This window comes from Saimiri boliviensis, chromosome 10, assembly GCF_048565385.1.
Source record: "Saimiri boliviensis isolate mSaiBol1 chromosome 10, mSaiBol1.pri, whole genome shotgun sequence".
NCBI lineage: Eukaryota > Metazoa > Chordata > Mammalia > Primates > Cebidae > Saimiri > Saimiri boliviensis.
In genome coordinates, this window is record NC_133458.1 from 21,901,322 (window position 1) to 21,921,895 (window position 20,574).

Below are 20,574 nucleotides of genomic sequence, written 5' to 3' on the forward strand. Positions count from 1 at the left end.
GGTCTTGCACTCCTGACCTCAAGTGATCCTCCCCTCTCAGCCTCCCAAAGTGATGGGATTACAGTTTTGAGCCACTGCATCCAGCCATTATCATATCTTTAAAACTAATTCCTCAGTTGGGTGCAGTGGCTTCATCTAGACTGGCTTAATCTTACATTCAACTTTCTGTTAAGAGTATGTCATAGGTTACGGTGTATCCTTCCATCAAGAAACATATTGCTGATTACTGCTTTTAAATTTTAAATATAAAATTGCTAGATAATTGTATGGCAATCTAGCTTTGAAAAAGACTACTACACAGCTTATTCTGTTTGACTATCATAAAGACCAAATACAAAGTCTGTTGCTGAAAGTACATTTTCATTGCCTTGAAAGGGTCAGGAATAGATAAAAGCCAAGATAGTCTCGAACAGAGGAAAACGTATGATTTGTAGTTCGTTTTTTATTTTTAAAATTATTATGATTATATATATTTTTTTTGAGATGGAGTCTCGTTCTGTCGCCTGGGCTGGAGTGCAGTGGCGCTAACTTGGATCACTCCACACCTCCTAGGTTCAAGCAATTCTCCTGCCTCAGCCTCCCAAGTAGCTTGGACTACATGCATGTGGCACCATGCCTGGCTAACTTTTTGTATTTTTAGTAGAGACAGGGTTTCACTGTGTTAGCCAGGATGGTCTTGACCTCCTGACCTCGTGATCTGCCCACCTTGGCCTCCCAAAGTGCTGGGATTACAGGCGTGAGTCACTGCACCCAGCCTGTTTTTTTAATGTTTTGTTTTGTATTTTGAAATAAAGTCTGCACATCAGTCAGGTGTGATGGCTCATGCCTGTAAGGCCAACATTTTGGGAAGCCAAGACGGAAGGATTGCTTGAGCCCAGGAGTTCGAGGCCAGCCTGGGCAACATAGTGAGACCTCATCTCCACAAAAAAATCAAAGAATTAGCTGGACATGGTGGCACATACCCGTGGTCCCACCTACTTCGGAGGCTGAAGTGGAAAGAACACTTGAGCCCAGGAGTTTGAAGCCAGTGAGCCATGGTCACACCACTGCACTCCAGCCTGGGCAACAGGTAAAGACCCCATCTCAAGCAAACAAACAAAAATCTGCATATTTACCCATATTATACAAATTCCTTGAGAATGAAATATTTTCTTAATTCTTTATGACTAGTAATAATGATTATAAAATTACTAATTATTGTGTTTAATAACAATTTTTTTCAAACCTTTACTTGAATTCAAAAACACTGGAATTAAAAGAGAACTCAAAAATTACTTTTTTTTTTTTTTTTTTTTTTTTTGAAACAGATTACTCTGCTGCCCAGGCTGGAGTGCAGTGGTGAGATCATGGCTCACTGTAACCTCTGCCTCCCAGTTTTAGCTATCCTCCAGCCTCAGCCTCCCAAGTAGGTAGGATTATAAGCATGTGCCACACGCCTAGCTAATTTTCTTTTATTTTTTATTTTTTTGAGATGGAGCTTCGCTCTTGTTACCCAGGCTGGTGTGCAATGGCGCGATCTCGGCTCACCGCAACCTCCGCCTCCTGGGCTCAGGCAATTCTCCTGCCTCAGCCTCCTGAGTAGCTGGGATTACAGGTACGCGCCACCATGCCCAGCTAATTTTTTGTATTTTTAGTAGAGACGGGGTTTCACCAAGTTGACCAGGATGGTCTCGATCTCTTGACCTCGTGATCCACCCACCTTGGCCTCCCAAAGTGCTGGGATTACAGGCATGAGCCACCGCGCCCGGCCTAATTTTCGTACTTTTAGCAGAGACGAGGTTTCGCCATGTTGGCAAGGCTGGTCTTGAACTCCTGACCTCAAGTGATCCGCCTGCCTGAGCCTTCCAAAGCTCTGAGATTATAGACATGAGCCACTATGTCCAGCCAAAAAACTACTTCTTGAACACCATTTAAGTAATAAGGCATCATTAATGTCTTAATATAAATTGAGTTTCAATGCTTAAAAACAGTATGGTAAAATTCTGTAAAGCTTAGTGAAATTACAAAGATACTTGTTTTTGTTTTTTCTGAAATGGAGTGTCACTCTGTCGCCCAGGCTGGAGTGCAGTGGCGCGATCTCAGCTCACTGCAACCTCCGCCCTGCTCCCCCACCCCCCCCACTCCCCCAACCCAGGTTCAAGAGATTCTCCTGCCTCAGTCTTGTGAGTAACTGGGATTACAGATGCAAGCCACAACGTCCGGCTAATTTTTTGTGTTTTTAGTGGAAATGGGGTTTTATCATATTGGCCAGGTTGGTCTTGAACTCCTGAACTCAAGTGATCTGCCTGCCTCAGCCTCCCAAAGGGCTCGGATTATAGGCATGAGTCACTGCCCCTGGCCAATGCTTGTTTTTTAATTTTTTTGGAGACAGAGTCTCACTTTGTCACCAAGGCTGGAGTGCAGTGGCATCATCCTGACTCACTGCAACCTCCATCTCCTGGGTTCATGCTATTCTCCTGTTTCAGCCTCCTGAGTAGCTGGGACTACAGGTGCATGCCACCGTGCCAGGCTAATATTTTTGTCATTTTAGTAGAGACAGGGTTTCCATGTTAAACAGGATGGTCTCAATCTCCTGACCTCATGTTACACCCACATCAGCCTCCCAAAGTGTAAAGATTACAGGCACCACATCCAGCCTGTGTTTTAAAGTTTTTTTGAAATATGGTCTCACTCCGTCAGCCATCCTGGAGTGCAGTGGATCAATTTCAGCTCACTACAGCCTCCACCTCCTGGGCTTAAGTGATCCTCCCACCTCAGCCTCCTGAGTAGTTGGGACTACAGGCAAGCACATGTCACCATACTGGTCTAATTTTTAATTTTTTGTAGTGATGGGGTCTCACTATACTGCCCAGGGTTATCATGAACTCCTGGACTCAAGCAATCCTCCCACCTCGGCATCCCAAAATGCTAGGATTATAGGCATGTTGCCCAGGCTAGTCTCGAATTCCTGTCTCTACTAAAATAGAAAAAATCAGCCAAGCATGGCAGTGTGCACCTGTAGTCCCAGCTACTCAGGAGCCTGAGGCAGGAGAACTGCTTGAACCCAGGAGGCAGAGCTTGCAGTAAGCTGAGATCATGCCACTGTACTCCAGCCTGGGCAACAGAGCAAGACTCCATCTTCAAAAAAAAGATATTAACTATCACATAGCCACTTAAAAGGCTAAAAAGTAATTTTATGTCAGAAAAATACTGAAATCAGACTTATAAATGAAGATGGTATATATACAGTTGAGAAACAGAATTTGTATAGAAAGGCAAAAAGTCTAATCCGCTATCAGCATTTAGATATATAGGCTGATAAACAGACATTACGTGGCCAAAGAAAGACTCCTAACATACAAAAAAAAACTTTCTGCAAACACTTTGGGAACAACATGACACTAGTGAAAACAAAATGCTCTGGAATTACACAACTGGTAAGATACTAAAATCCATTGATACCTTAGGATTAGAAAACTGACATAAATTGTAAACTTGAATAAAGCCTTTCCAGATTTACCATAAAAAGATACAGACAACGACAATTCTTTGGGGTTCAAGTTCCAGGCACAGTTAGTTCTCATTCTGTTAGAATAAACCCCTACTAGTAAGACAAATGATAATGTAAATGTAAATAGCAGAATAAGATAGGCTACAGTGAGTTCATACATTGTTGGCCAGGTACGGTGGCTCACGCCTGTAATCCCAGCACTTTGGGAGGCTGAGCAGGTGGATCACGAGGTCAGGAGATCGAGACCATCCCGGCTAACACAGTGAAACCCCATCTCTACCAAAAATACAAAATATTAACCAGGCATGGTGGCACACACCTGTAGTCCCAGCTACTCAGGAGGCTGAGGCAGGAGAATTGCTTGAACCTGGAGGTGCAGGTTGCAGTGAGCCAAGATCACGCCACTGCACTCCAGCCTGGGCGACAGCATAAGACTCTGTCTCAAAAAAATAAAAAAAAAAAAGACTGTTGAAAGTCCAGATTCTGACCAGGCGAGGTGGCTCACGCCTGTAAACCCAGCACTCTGGGAGGCTGAAGCAGGTAGATCACCTGAGGTCTGGAGTTCGAGACCAGCCTGGCCAACATGGTGAAAAAATACATTTGTACAAAAAATACAAAAGATTAGCCAGGCATGGTGGCATGCACCTGTAGTCCAGTTACTCAGGAGGCTGAGGCAGGAGAGTCACTTGAACCCAGGAAGTAGGTGTTACAGTGAGCCAGGATTGAGCCACTGCACTCCAGCCTGGGCCACAGAGTAAGACTCTGTCTCAAAAAATAAAAGTTGGGATTCCACATCTGTTCTTGATTGATCCAAATACCTCCTTTTTAATACACTGTATGAAAAAATAATTGTTTTTAATTCAACACAATGTGAAAAATTAGTTTGTGACCAACCAAGAAGGAAAATGCATAAAAATAAAAGTAACAGTAAATTTTAATTTTAAGGCTGGGCACGGTGGCTCAAGCCTGTAATCCTAGCACTTTGGGAGGCCGAGGCGGGTAGATCACAAGGTCGAGAGATCGAGACCATCCTGGTCAACATGGTGAAACCCCGTCTCTACTAAAGATACAAAAAATTAGCTGGGCATGGTGGCACGTGCCTGTAATCCCAGCTACTCAGGAGGCTGAGGCAGGAGAACTGCTTGAACCCAGGAGGCGGAGGTTGCGGTGAGCCGAGATCGCGCCATTGCACTCCAGCCTGGGTAACAAGAGCGAAACTCCGTCTCAAAAAAAAAAAAAAATTTTAATTTTAAAAAACATTTAATATGACACTGTCATTCCAAATTTTAAACTCTGAAAGTAAAGAGTATTGTCACTGGCTCCAAGAATGGAAAATAGGATTTTATATAATATTTCTGAGAAACAAGGAGAAAAAAGCCTGTATTTCACTACTACACTAAAATGTTTCATTTAATACAACTCTGGGCATCTTCCTATGCTTGTGCTTATGTATGTCAAGGATAACACTCCTTCCAAAAATTTCACTAAGTGCTAACATGCTGTTTCTCATAACAAAATTACCTATAATCAATTTACCTGTCACATCAGGGAGCTGGGATATTCCCCTCAATGCCAGAGCCCAGGCAAGTCTAACAGTGGCTTGGAGTCCAGGCAGTTTCCAAAGCTGTGAGTCCTGAAGACGAGAGTGAATTGTTGCAATGTACTGTTTTTCTGTCAACAGTGGAAATTGATGAATCATATCTGAAAACACAAAAATAGACCACTTTACCAAATACTAGATAAATTTTCACTTCTATATACAGAAATAATGTCTTAAAGTAAGAAAATCTGAGCATTTTCACAAAAGAATAATGACTAATTTCTTTTTTTATTTTTTGAGATGGAGTGAGTCTTGCTCTGCCACCCAGGCTGGAGTGCAATGGCGCAGTCTCCACTCACTGCAATCTCCATCTCCTGGGTTCAAGTGATTCTCCTGCCACAGCCTCCAGAGCAGCTGAGATTACAGGGACATGCCACCACACCCAACTGATATAATTTTTTTGTTGTATTTTTTAGTAGAACCAGGGTTTCACCATGTTGACCAGGATGGTCTCAATCTCCTGACCTTGTGGTCCACCCGCCTCAGCCTCCCAAAATGCTGGGATTACAGGCGTGAGCCACCACACCCAGCCAGAATAATAAATAATTTCAACATGCCAAAAGGTACACTATTGTTGATTGTACACATACTAAAAACAAAAACAGCAAATAGCAATAATCCTAAATTTTAATTTCACTATTTTCAGTTATTTTTATAAGTGTACTACAAATAAACTAGCAAAAAGTTAAAGATACTCATTTTTTTCTGCACATAAATTCTAAAATATAAATCATGCTATCTAACGATCATAAAAATTGTATTTCCTTCACAGAAAACACAGGTTAAAGATAACATTACTGACATGACAGTCACTGTCTCTCAGAATGTTTTAACAAAAAGTTTGAAAATGTAAATAAATGGTAAAGAAACAAGCAATTAAGTAAATTACACAGGTGCAATCATGAACATGTATAATATATGCTTTAATACTTTCCATTCCAAATCCCCACCAAAAATAGAAATAATTAACAAGCCGGGCACGGTGGCTCACGCCTGTAATCCCAGCACTTTGGGAGGCCAAGGCGGGTGGATCACGAGGTCAAGAGATCGAGACCATCCTGATCAACATGGTGAAACCCCGTCTCTACTAAAAATACAAAAACAATTAGCTGGGCATGGTGGCACGTGCCTGTAATCCCAGCTGCTCAGGAGACTGAGGCAGGAGAATTGCCTGAACCCGGGAGGCGGAGGTTGCAGTGAGCCGAGATCGCACCATTGCACTCCAGCCTGGGTAACAAGAGCGAAACTCCGTCTCAAAACAAAAAAAAAAAACAACAAAAAAAGAATTAACAGGATTGCAGTTGTTGTTTTAAATGTGATCTTATACATAAATATTCAAGTATGAACAGACTCCACACACAGGAACAAAGCAGTCTATTTTAGTAGCTAAAACAGTGTCCTTTTTAAATGTTATCCCCATAATTTTGAATCTGATTTTTTTTAATTAGGAAAATGTGTAAAACTCAATACCATCTCGTTCCTCTGTGCTTTGCTCTATAAAACTGATATCAAAACAGTACAGAAGCGCCATAAGAAGACCCAGATTCACTGCATCCAGTGAGCCATCAGCCTCAACTGTCACTCTTTCCAAATGTCCAATAAGGAGGAGAGTGTCTTCTTTGCCTAAAGGTGATTGGCAAGCCCAGGCAAAAAGGCTTTCTGCCAGAGACTGCCTGCACTCCTTAATGAGATCAGAAACCTAGAAATAAAAACATATGACTATCAGTATCAGTAAGTTACCATGAAGCCTGGTCTTACTCCAAAGTACAAACTACCTTTTACAAAGGCTAATAAAATAAACCTATCTAAATTCACAAGTGATCCTAAGACGTCACCTCTGGAACTCAAAACAAACCCTACTGTTTATTCCTTATCCTTAAATTCCTTAAGAAACTGGGATGACCAATTTCTTTTTCATTTCATAAAAAGAGCTAGAATGGCACATAAATGACTATACAGAAGCTGAAACATCTGCAAGTCAATTTTACGGACACAGCTGACTACAAACTTTAACATATATTATTAGCAGACTATAATTAAAAACAATTTATTGTATACTGCATTTTCAAACAGTAGTACAGTGAATTTTGAAAGTTCCCAACACAAAGAAATAATAAATGTTTGAGGTGGATACGCTAATTATGTTAATTTGATTGTTACACATCATACATATGTATCAAAATACCACACTGTACCCTATACATATGTATAATTTTGTGTCAATGAAAAATAAAAAATGAAAATTTTAAAAAACACATGGCAATTAGGCATGGTGTCAGCTACATAACTCTTCCCGAAAAAAATGAATATTCTAACTGTCATGATAGTTCTACCTCTGAGGTTTGACTGACAACTCATGAATTGATTTCGCTGAACCCTTGCCTCTTTGCGATGTTTTTCACTGCCCAAACCTCTCTCTCGCTGTAGTTTCTCAAACTCATTATTCACATCAATCTGTGACACCAGGGTAAGGACTTTATAAGTCAATCCTTGCTCCATCAGCTCATCTGTAAAGCGTGTTGTCATGGAAACCAGCTCTGGGCTGTAATGAAAAGAAATCAATAAATTATGTTAAATAATATTGCTTCTGCTTCCTCATAATAGGTATAGCAAATGCTCTTTTTTTTTGAGAAAGGGTCTTGCTCTGTCACCCAAGCTAGAGTGCGGTGGTGTGCTCACAGCTCACTGCAGCCTTGATCTCCCAGGCTCAGGTCATTCTCCCACCTCAGCCTCCCAAGTAGCTGGGACTACAGGTACACATCACCGGCTAATTTTTATATTTTTTGTAGAGATGGGATTTCGTCATGTTGCCCAGGCTGATCTGAAACTCCTGAACTCAAGTGATCCTCCTGCCTCAGCCTCCCAAAGTGCTGGGATTATAGATATGAGCGACTGCACCTGGGCCCAAATTATTTTTTATTTACAAACACAACAAAACAGGAATTGTTGTATCTTTCTTGGCAGAATAGGGGAGTATATTACTCAGCTTATGTTATATATTGCTTAAATTGTATATAAAAAGGGAAATATTGTAATTCTTCAAGTAATTTCAAATTAATCCCTGAAATCCCAAGAAGTAAAGACCTGAGTTCTAGCGTCCATGTCTTTCCTCGTCTAGACTGTATCAAAGCTTTCAAGGAATTCGCAATGCATCGCTTTCCATCCCAGTATAAAAGAACAGCTACTAATCCTCTGGTAAGGCCAGGAAAATGTGGTTGTTGGTGCTCTCCTAAAAAAAGGAAGTTGAGAAATAATATTATTAATAAACACATAATGTGTTTAGGAAGAGACAAAAATCAATATAACAATGTTCAGTTCAAAGAATCACAGTAGCTCAGGACTTAAGGGGCCCTGGGGTCCTCTACTACAAACATCCACTCACTGTCTAACTTCTTGCTCAACATATTAGATGGCCAATCCATTATGCTCGAACACCAGCAGAGACATGGAATTCACCATTTTCCAAACTCTCAATTTCTAACTCTCATGCTTATCTGTGATTTGAACATACTGGGTGAGAATCTTTTGGTCTCAACTGTTGTTCACTAAATTTAATTTTATTCAATGCCCATTTTATTATCCCTTATGGAATCTTTCAAATATTTCTAAGTTTCTTCCTTCAGAATCTTCTCTGAAAATTAAATAACATTTTTATAATTCAAGTTCACTCACCATTTTAATTGCACTCCTTTGAATGAGTTCTACTTTTTTTTTTTTGAGTAGGAGTCTCATTCCGTCGCCCAAGCTGGAGTGCAGTGGTGCCATCTTGGCTCACTGCAAACTCTGCCACATGGGTTCAAGCAATTCTCCTGCCTCAGCCTCCCAAGTAGCTGAGATTACAGGTGCCTGCCATCGCACCTGGCTAATTTTTGTATTTTTAGTAGCGATGAGGTTTCACCATGTTGGCCGGGCTGGTCTTGAACTTCTGACCCTCATGATCTACCCACCTCAGCCAAAGTGCTGAGATTACAGGCGTGAGCCACTGTGCCCAGCGAAGTTCTACCTTTTTTTAAGAGTATTTTGCCTATAGCTTCAGTTTCATTTCCTATAGCTTTCTTGTCCCCTTACTGCAAGTGCTCCTCTACTCTACTCCTTTCTGTTCCCCAAATTCATCACTTTGCTTCACCCTCTTGCACAAACAGTTTCTTCTGCCTGGATGCCCTTCATCCTCCCAAATAACCACCTATTCCACCTCATGTATGCTTACTCATTTTGCAACATCTACCTTAAACTTCATGATCTTGTTAAGACTTCTGTGTACAATCAAGGTCCATCTAATTCCCTTCTCTCTGAACCATCTCTAAATCTTGCACAAAACTGCATTACTGTACTTAAATGTGTCAAAATTATTTGTTTCCACATCATTCTCAATTATTAGAGTATGAGCTTATTTATACTAGTTGAGATTTTATTCATCTTTATATCACTGGAGTGATATAATTAACACCATGCCTGGCACATGGTAGGTATAGAATAAATGTTAGATGAAAGTTCTGAGTTAAACTGAAAACTCAAGCATATCTAATTAACATCCCTCTCATTCTCAATATCATACTTCTTTTTTGTTTGAGACAGAGTCTCGCTCCATCGCCCGGAGCCAGGCTGGAGTGCAGTGGCGTGATCTCAGCTCACTGCAACAATGAGCTGTTCAGGAAGAAGTCGGGTTCAAGCAATTCTCCTGCCTCAGCCTCCCAAATAGCTGGGACTACAGGCAGGTACCACCACACCCAGCTAATTTTTGTATTTTTAGGAAAGTCAGGGTTTCACCAAGTTGGCCAAGATAGTCTCGATCTCTTGACCTCATGATCCGCCCACCTGGGCCTCCCAAAGTGCTGGGATTACAGGCATGAGCCACGGTGCCTGGCTTATATCATACTTCTTTTAATGCAATCTTAGGTCAAAAAGGATTTTGGCAGCTATATATTATCTTTAGACATATTATATTTTTGTTCAACTGAAATGCCCATATTTTCTTCAAATGACTCCTCTGTTATAAAACAAACTGTCTTTTCTCTATACAGCAGCCAGAGAAATAATTTCAGAGTTAGAATTAGTTATGTAATGTCTCTGCTTAAAGCCCTCATCAACAACTTTCCATTGCAATTAGAATAAAATCCAAATACCTTGCATAGCATGCAAAATCAAACATGCTCTGCTTCCTGCCATATCTGTATCTTCCTTCACTCTCTTCCTCATTTAAGATGCTCTAGCCACAATGGTCTTTTTATCCTTAAACATGCCTTTATTCCCACCTCGAGCACTGGCTGCTTGCTCTCCCTGGAAAAGCCTTACCCAGTAAGTCTGGACGGTTGGCACCTTCTCAACATTTGGGTCTCAAGTCAAATGACCCCATCTTAGAGAGGCCTTCTCTATGGACCCTACTTAGAGTTGCCCTAGCCAGCCTCCACTTCTCTATATCCCACTGCTTTTTTAATTTTCTTTCTAGTACTCTGTATTATTGAAATTATCTTATTTTTTACCTATTCACGCATTAACTGAAGTACTCTCTCAAAAAGAAATTCCAAAAAAGCAGTGACCTTACCTGCCTACTCACTGACAGTAAGTGCTTTGTGCTATAAACTTCTGAGATATCTTTAACGATTCTGATCAGTAAACGGAAGCCTTCCTTTTAATCAAAGGTTAAAAAAGAATAGCCAGGCGTGGTGGCACATGCCTGTAATCCCAGCTCAGGAGGCTGAGACATAAGAATTCCTGGAACCGATATCATGCCACTGCACTCCAGTCTGGGCCACAGAATGAGACTCCATGTCAAAAAAAACAAAGATTTAAAAAGGAAATATTTTAATATGGTTTTACCAAACTGCATCCTTAGAATCTAAACAATAAACTATTTTAAACTATGATAAGTAATTTTATAATTTTGCATTATTTTACCACAGGTTCAGTTAAATGTCAACCTACCAGAAAGGAGAAGCTCAACAGCTGCCAATTCTCCAATATCGAAAAGGTCACTGAGAATAAAGGCTTCTTTAATGAGCTGTTCAGGAAGAAGTCGAGTTCCCTGTTGACCCTGAATGGCGACTCCCTCTGTACTGGCTTTCTGAACCTTCTCATGCTGTTGAACATTTTTTGGCTACAATGATAAAATTGTAATTGTTATGAAAATAGCACAGTGGAGATAAGATCCTAAAGTGTTATTCACGAATTATGGTAAATAAACAGAAGTTTATTCACAATAATTCAGCCTGGTAACATGACAAACAGAGGTATTTCTTTTTAGAACAGACTTTTATAAGGTAATATTTTGCATAACCTTCCACTTCTTTTTTTTTTTTTTTTTTTTTTGAGATGGAGTTTCGCTCTTGTTACCCAGGCTGGAGTGCAATGGCGCGATCTCGGCTCACCGCAACCTCCGCCTCCTGGGTTCAGGCAATTCTCCTGTCTCAGCCTCCTGAGTAGCTGGGATTACAGGCACACGCCACCATGCCCAGCTAATTTTTTTTTTAGTATTTTTAGTAGAGACGGGGTTTCACCATGTTGACCAGGATGGTCTCGATCTCTTGACCTCGTGATCCACCCGCCTCGGCCTCCCAAAGTGCTGGGATTACAGGCTTGAGCCACCGCGCCCGGCTAACCTTCCACTTCTTATTCCAATACTACCGGCTCAATAACTGTTACCGCTAAACTCTGAACTATAATATTTGGAGAAAATATACAAAATAGCATACAATTTTTCAAGTTTCTAAGGAACCTTTTTTTTTTTTTTTTTTAAAGATGGGGTTTCTCCATGATGGCCAGGCTGATCTTGAACTCCTGACCTCAGGTGATCCACCCACCTCAGCCTCCCAAAGTGTTAGGATTACAGGCGTGAGCCACCACACCCGGCTCTAAGGAACTTTTCAACTACATAATTAAAAATAAGGTCTTCAGGCCGGGCGCGGTGGCTCAGCCTGTAATCCCAGCACTTTGGGAGGCCCAGGCGGATGGATCACGAGGTCGAGAGATCGAGACCATCCTGGTCAACATAGTGAAACCCCGTCTCTACTAAAAATACAAAAAACTAGCTGGGCGTGGTGGCGTGTGCCTGTAATCCCAGCTACTCAGGAGGTTGAGGCAGGAGAATTGCCTGAACCCAGGAGGCGGAGGTTGCAGTGAGCCGAGATCATGCCATTGCACTCCAGCCTGGGTAACAAGAGTGAAACTCCGTCTCAAAAAAAAAAATAGAGTTTACTTGCAACGACCTACTATTTGATAGCACAAGGTGATGGTAGCCAATAATAATTGTATATTTTAAAATTACGAAAAGTATAAATAGATTGTTTGGAAAACAAAGGATAAATGCTTGAGGGAATGGATGATACCCCATGATGTGATTATTTCACATTAGATGTCTGTATCAAAACATCTCATGTACCTCATAAATATATACACCCTCCATGTACCCACAAAAATTAATTTAAAAAATGTTTTTAAAATAGTTTTTACAGCTGGCATGGTGGCTCACATCTGTAATCCCAGCACTTTGGGAAGCAGAGGCAGGAGGATCGCTGAGGCCAGGAGTCCAAGACAAGCCTCAGCAACAAAGTGAGACCCTGCCTTTTTTTTTTTTTTTTTTTTTTTTTTTTTTTTTTTTTAGATGGAGTTTCGCTCTTGTTACCCAGGCTGGAGTGCAATGGCGCGATCTGGGCTCATCGCAACCTCCGCCTCCTGGGTTCAGGCAATTCTCCTGCCTCAGCCTCCTGAGTAGCTGGGATTACAGGCACGCGCCACCATGCCCAGCTAATTTTTTGTATTTTTAGTAGAGACGGGGTCTCACCATGTTGACCAGGATGGTCTCGATCTCTTGACCTCGTGATCCACCCGCCTCGGCCTCCCAAAGTGCTGGGATTACAGGCGTGACCCACCGCGCCCGGCTTTTTTTTTTTTTTTTTTTTTTTAAGCATTTAGGAGCATATGTTGTCAGGACCTCCTGAGGCTGTGTCAGAGTAAATAAATTTCTGAAAAGAATTTGAAAATTTAAAAAAAAAAAAAAAGACAGAGAGAAAAGAGAGTTTACTTGCTTCCTCAATCTTTAAAAAAAAAAAAAATTTTTTTTTTAACTGAAAAAGAAAATTTCTTACCGGATTTTTGAACAATGAGATGAAGTCAGGTTTGTGTTTCTTCAAAATCTTATCAAGAAGGTGAACAGCTTCAGGCTGTCTTCTATAAACAGCATTTCCCACTGTATGCCAAATGTCTTTGTAAGGACCCCACAGACTAGCCGCTTAAAGAAAAAAACAAATGAAACCAGCATCAAAGAAAACATACACTTGAAAAATAATGTTGAGGTTATCACCTACACATTTTAGTTATACTCACGGCTACTTTTTAATCCAGGAAGTTATCTTAATTAATATACTAATTATACTATAAATAACTATATATTAATCAGTAAGTTACATTAATTGTAATAATCACGTATATTAATATAATAATGGATATTATAAGTAACATCAATATATTGATTATTAAGAGACAGTAATATAAAAGCACACTTTATTAAAATTCTCAAGCAATGATATCAATATCACTTTATCTAACTTACTATAAATAAATCCCAACTTCAGTCCAGGCACAGTGGCTTATGCCTGTAATCCCAGCACTTTGGGAGGCTGAGGTGGACAGATCAACTGAGGTCAGGAGTTTGAGACCAGCCTGGCCAATATGATGAAACTCTCTCTTTACTAAAAACACAAAAATTAGCCAGGCATGAGAGTGTACACTACTTGGGAGGCTGGGGCAGGAGAATCACTCAAACTTGGGAGGTGGAGGTTGCAGTGAGCTGGGATCACACCACTGCACTCTAGCCTAGGCAACAAGATCAAAACTCCATCTCAAAAAAAATTTTTTAATTAAATAAATAAATAAAATAAATCTTGACTTTAAACTGGAATATCAGCTGAACCTAGTTTTACCACTTTATTATTAGCTATGTGCACCGAAACAAGGGAAATAACCTCTTTAAACTTTGGTTTCTGTGTGCGCGTGCACGCGCGCATTTGTGCACGTGTGTGTGTGCGCGCGCGCATATATATATCATGAACACCATCTGTTTCAAAGAGCCGTTAAGTTTTTACATGAGATTAACTCAGTAAAATACACAATACAGTGCCTGTCATATCACAGGCACTCAATAAAGATAAATGCCTTGCCCTCCTTTCCTTCTTGTCATACAGATGAAGAGCATCAGCAGGAAAATATTCAGATTTTATAAAACTTAGAAGCTGAAAATGTACTTGGTTTGGGCTGAGACATTGGCTACTATAAAACAGCATAGAAATATAGAATACTTTTATAAACTCATAAAAAAGGATCACATTTTAAATGATAAACATAGTAACAATAAGTAATAATGACTGAGCTTGTGCTGTGTCCTACTAAGTAAGCATGGCCCTAACCTCTTTGCATTTATATTATGTTTTACAACACCCTATTAGGTTAGCACTACGGCTTCCTCTATTTTACAAATATGGAAACTGAGGCAGAGAGTTCAAAATACTCACTACTGGAGGTCACACTAGATAACATCAGAACTTAAACCCAAGCAATCTGGGCAGCAGAGTGTGGCCCTAAACAGTGAATTGTACTTTCACCATAATTTACCAGAAAGTAAATGATACATTTATACCATAATACATAATACTTGGAAAGTGAAACTGTTGGAAAAGAATTTAGGTATTTCAAAAATAGTACTAAATAGTAAGTGAAGAAAGCAAGATCACATCTAAATATCCCTAGGAACAGTCATCTAAACTCAACCTAACAGATTTGCCCCAAAAATATTTAAGCTCCATGGCTGAGCGTGGTGAATCACGCCTGTAATCCCAGCACTTTCAGAGGCCAAGACAGGTAGATCACCTAAGGTCAGGAGTTTGAGACCAGCCTGACCAACATCGTGAAACCCTGTCTCTACCAAAAATACAAAAATTACCTGGGCATTGTGGTGGACACCTGTAACCCCAGCTACTCTGGAGGCTGAGGCAGGAGAATTGCTTGAACCTGGGAAACGGAGGTTGCAGTAATGAGTTTGCCATCGCACTCTGGCCTAGGCAACAAAGTGAAACACTAACTCAAAAAAAAAAAAAAAAAAAAAAAATTTAAGCTCCATAAATGAACAGTAAAGTATCAAAAGAGGATTAGACAAACAATCCATGTCTTAAAGCTCACAAGTTGGTGAGATAAAATGTACATAAGTGAACTTTTTCCAACAAAGGAATATGATTGTTGCCACAAACAATAAAATAATTTCAAAAGATCAAACAGATGGTCCGAGTTGGCTAAGGAATGGCTGTACTTGTGCAGCATTTGAAAGATGAGGAAAATCTGGGCAACAAAAAGCCAAGAAAAAATGTGAGCAAAAGATCAAAGACAGGTGTAAAAGAGAATTCTTTTTTTTTTTTTTTGAGACAGAGTTTCACTCTTGTTACCCAGGCTGGAGTGCAATGGCGCGATCTTGGCTCACCGCAACCTCCGCCTCCTGGGTTCAGGCGATTCTCCTGCCTCAGCCTCCTGAGTAGCTGGGATTACAGGCACGCGCCACCATGCCCAGCTAATTTTTTTGTATTTTTAGTAGAGACGGGGTTTCACCATGTTGACCAGGATGGTCTCGATCTCTTGACCGCGTGATCCACCCGCCTCGGCCTCCCAAAGTGCTGGGATTACAGGCTTGAGCCACCGTGCCCAGCCGAAAGAGAATTCTTTTACAGAGCACTAGCAAGACTAAAGAGGTAGAAGTAGTACTTTCAAACTTTGACTACAATCCATAGCAAGAAATATTTCATATTTCAACCCAGTACACATGTATATACAAAACTAAAACAAAAGTATTATATAAAATACTAAAATTCAGGCTGGGCGAGGTGGCTCTCACCTGCAATCCCAGCACTTTGGGAGGCTAAGGCGGGCAGATTACTTGAGGCTAGGAGTTCGAGTCCAGCCTGGCCAACATGATGAAAACCCGTCTCTACTAAAAATACAAAAATATTAGCCAGGAGTGGTGGCATACGCCTGTAATACTAGCTGCTTGGGAAGCCAGGTGCGAGAATCACTTGAACCTGGGAGGCAGAGGTTGCAGTGAGCCAAGATCGTGCCACTGCCCTCCAACCTGGATGACAGAGCAAGACTCTGTCTCAAAAACAACAAAAAATAAAATAGATTCATTGACTACATTCAATACCTGATATTTTGTGTTCTGTCCCAATTTTGGTGACGGGCCCACTAAATTGATTTTATCTTTATTGTTTTTAAGACGGAGAGAGTCTTACTCTTTCTCCTGCCTCAGTCTCTCAGGTAGCTGGGACTACAGGCACATTCCACCAAGCCCAGCTAATTTTTGTATTTTTAGTAGAGGCAGGGTTTCACCATATCGGTCAGCTGGTCTTGAACTCCTGACCTCATGATCCACCTGCCTCAGCCTCCCAAAGTGCTGGGATTACAGGCGTGAGCCATGCTGGACTAATTCTTCTATTTTTATTAGAGACAGGGCTTCGCCATTTGGCCAGGCTGATCTCGAACTCTTGACTTCAAGCAATCTGCCTGCCTCAGCCTGCTGAAGTGCTGGGATTACATCATGAGCCACAGTGCCCAGTCCCTACTAAACTGATTTTAGACTCAACATTCAAAAAAATATGACCCTAAACCCAAAAGTTTCTGTTTGGAAATAAACAGATAAGATACCCATATGTGTTTATAAAGACCAATTAATTACTCAACAGATAAAACTGAGAACTAGCCCAGCTCGGTGGCTATAATCTCAGCACTTTGGGAGGCCGAGGTGGGCAGATCACCTAAGGTCAGGAGTTGGGAGATCAGCCTCACCAATAAGGAATAAACCCCATCTCTACTAAAAATATAAAATTAGCTCGGCGTCATTGTGGGTTCCTATAATCCCAGCTACTCAGGAGGCTGAGGCTTGAACCTGTTAGAAGGAGGTTACAGTTATCCGAGATTGCACCATTGCACTCCAGGCCGGGCAATAAGAGCGAAACTCTGTCTCAAAAAAAACAAAAAGAGAAATAACTATAGCCTAAACATTAAAGATTGCAAATAGGGGCTTTGCTGAGGGACTTTATATATATATAGACTGAGGAAGACAGAATCCCAAGCCTCATGGAACTTATAAACTGATAAGACAGATAGACATTAAACAAAAAATTCCGGGCCGGGCGCGGTGGCTCACGCCTGTAATCCCAGCACTTTGGGAGGCCGAGGAGGGTGGATCACAAGGTCAAGAGATCGAGACCATCCTGGTCAACATGGTGAAACCCCGTCTCTACTAAAAATACAAAAAAATTAGCTGGGCATGGTGGCGCGTGCCTGTAATCCCAGCTACTCAGGAGGCTGAGGCAGGAGAATTGCCTGAACCCGGGAGGCGGAGGTTGCGGTGAGCCGAGATCACGCCATTGCGCTCTAGCCTGGGTAACAAGAGCAAAACTCCGTCTCAAAAAAAAAAAAAAAAAAAAAAAAAAAAAAACAAAAACAAAAAATTCCAAAAATATCAGTATAATAAAAGATAAGATAAAGCACAGACTGCTATGACAGTATATGAAAAGGAGAAGAACCCAAACTAATCTGAAGATTAGAGCAAGTGTCAGGCCTTCGATGTGGGGATGTGGGAGAATGGGACTCTGCATATCTAGATCTTCCTTACACAGAGAGATCATTCAAATCCGTGCTTTGCTTCCCTGCTTTGGTCCCACACTTGCCAATCTTCTGACTAAAAATGTAGCTCGACATATAAATTCCTAGCATGGAGGATGTGTTGACAAAGCAACGTGAGTATCTATGCAGACATACTTCCCATTAAAGAGCAATAATTAATGGACAGTGGCAGTGCCTCATGCCTGTAATCCCAGCACTTTGGGAGGCCAAAGCTAGGAGTTCAAGACCAGCCTGGCCAACATGGTGAAACCCCATCTCTACTAAAAATATAAAAATTAGCCAAGAGCAATGGTGCACACTTGTAAATCCAGCTACAAGGAAGGCTGAAGCACATGAATCTCTTGCACCTGGGAGGCGGAGGTTGCAGTGAGCCAAGATGGCACTACTGCACTCCAGCCTGGGCAACACAGCAAGACTCTGTCTCAAAAAATAAACAAATAAAATAAAAAAGAGCAGTAACTGGTACACTGGTTTATGTATCTATCTTTTCTGAATTTCATTAGAGAATAAGCAATAAATGTGATCTAATCAACTCTGGATACACTGAAAAAAATCAGATTTCTATGCCTGCCAAAATCAGATCCTGGTGACTAGCTGACTTCCCTCAGGATTATTTTCTTGGCTCTCTCTCTAAATGCAAAGGATAGAGTAGATTTCAGCCTTGGATTCCAGGGCCATGACAGAATTTATCCTATAAGTAAATGGCAAAGTTTCCAGTAGTACATGACAAAATCAAACTGGCATTGTAGGACAATGGTATTCCTCTGTGGTTGATGGACTAGAACAGGAAGTGTCAGAAAACAAAAATAACAGGTAAGTAAGCCACTTATAAGAAAATGGAACTGGCCGGGCACGGTGGCTCAAGCCTGTAATCCCAGCACTTTGGGAGGCCGAGGCGGGTGGATCACGAGGTCAAGAGATCGAGACCATCCTGGTCAACATGGTGAAACCCCGTCTCTACTAAAAATACAAAAAATTAGCTGGGCATGGTGGTGCGTGCCTGTAATCCCAGCTACTCAGGAGGCTGAGGCAGGAGAATTGCCTGAACCCAGGAGGCGGAGGTTGCGGTGAGCCGAGATAGTGCCATTGCACTCCAGCCTGGGTAACAAGAGCGAAACTCCGTCTCAAAAAAATAAATAAATAAATAAATAAAAAATAAAAAAATAAAAAGAAAATGGAACCGGGAAGCTGAGGCGGACGTGTCACCTGAGGTCGGGAGTTTGAGATCATCCTGACCAACGTGGAGACACCTCATTTCTACTAATGAGAGAAGTGTGGGACCAAAGCAGGGAAGTGTGGGACCAAAGCAGGGAAGCAAAGCAGGGATTTGAATGATCTCTCTGTGTAAGGAAGATCTAGATATGCAGAGTCCCATTCTCCCACATCCCCACATCGAAGGCCTGACACTTGCTCTAATCTTCAGATTAGTTTGGGTTCTTCTCCTTTTCATATACTGTCATAGCAGTCTGTGCTTTATCTTATCTTTTATTATACTGATATTTTTGGAATTTTTTGTTTAATGTCTGTCTGTCTTATCAGTTTATAAATTCCATGAGGCTTGGGATTCTGTCTTCCTCAGTCTATATATATACAAAATTAGCTGGGCATGGTGGCATATGCCTGGCTAATCCCAGCTACTTAGGAGGCTGAGGCAGGAGAATCACTTGAACCCAGGAGGTAGAGGTTGCGGTGAGCCGAGATCGCACTATTGCACTCCAGTCTGGGTAACAAGAGTGAAACTAAGTCTCGAAAAAAAAAGAAAAAAGAAAAGAAGAGAAAATGGAACCTAAACTAGGATGAGGACAGTATAAGAGGAAAAAAAAGTCCTGTTAGTAACAGAAAGGACCCAGAATTGGTCACTGAATGGCACAGGGTATAAAGGGAAGTATCAATGATGACTCCTATGCAAATCTGAAATATACCTTATCACAGACATTTCAGAAATCTGATAAAGAGCTGATAAAAGTTAATTTTTTCTCCTTCATTTTAAATATTAATTATTTAATATACAGTAGGACCTCTGAAAAACTAACAAATTTCCTTGTACTGTACATATTTAGGGTAATAAGTGCAGTGAATAGTAGAGAAAAATCCAATTTTTCCCCCAGTAAGGGGAGGCATCCAATTACAGGTCAAAACTCTACAACAGGCCGGATAAAGTGGCTCACATCTTTAATCCCAGTAATTTGGGAGGCTGAGGCAGGCAGATCGCTTGAGGTCAGGAGTTCGAGACCAGCCTGGCCAACAGGAAGTGTCAGAAAACAAAGATAACAGGTACATAAGCCATTTATAAGAAAATGGAACCAGGAGGTTGAGGTGGGCAGATCACCTGAGGTCGAGGGTTTGAGACCAGTCTGACCAACATGGAGAAACCCCATCTCTACTAAAAATACAAAATTAGCCAGGCATAGTGGCACATGCCTGTAATCCCAGCTACTTGGGAGGCTGAGGCGGAAGAATCACTTGAATCTGGGAGGCGGAGGTAGCAGTAAGCCAAGATCGCATCACTGCACTGCAGCCTAGAAGACAGAATGAGACTCCATCTCAAAAAAAAAAAAAAAAAAAAAAAAAAAACTTGGCCGGGCGCAGCGGCTCACGCCTGTAATCCTAGCACTTTGGGAGGCTGAGGTGGGTGGATCACCCGAGGTCAGGAGTTCAAGACCAGCCTGGCCATCATGGTGAAACCCCATCTTTAAAAAAAAAAAAAAATTAAAAAATTTAAAAAAACCTCAACAATTAAAAAAACAGGTACACTGGCCTACTTAGTTCCTCATGAATATCAACATAGCACCAAAGGGCCAAGCAAGATAGCTCACACCTGTAA

General features: G+C 41.2%; 1 protein-coding gene across 1 annotated transcript in view; it reads right to left on the reverse strand.

Annotated features, from left to right (window-relative positions):
• NUP205 (nucleoporin 205) overlaps positions 1-20,574 on the reverse strand; it is a 93,996-nt gene that overhangs the window by 66,187 nt on the left and 7,235 nt on the right. Inside the window, exons 2-7 of the mRNA XM_003920971.4 lie at positions 13,172-13,314; positions 11,013-11,184; positions 8,175-8,319; positions 7,473-7,632; positions 6,561-6,789; positions 5,027-5,191 (exon numbers count right to left, since the gene is read on the reverse strand). Of these exons, the coding sequence (XP_003921020.1) occupies positions 5,027-5,191; positions 6,561-6,789; positions 7,473-7,632; positions 8,175-8,319; positions 11,013-11,184; positions 13,172-13,314 (1,014 nt within the window). The remainder of the gene's footprint in view (positions 1-5,026; positions 5,192-6,560; positions 6,790-7,472; positions 7,633-8,174; positions 8,320-11,012; positions 11,185-13,171; positions 13,315-20,574) is intronic.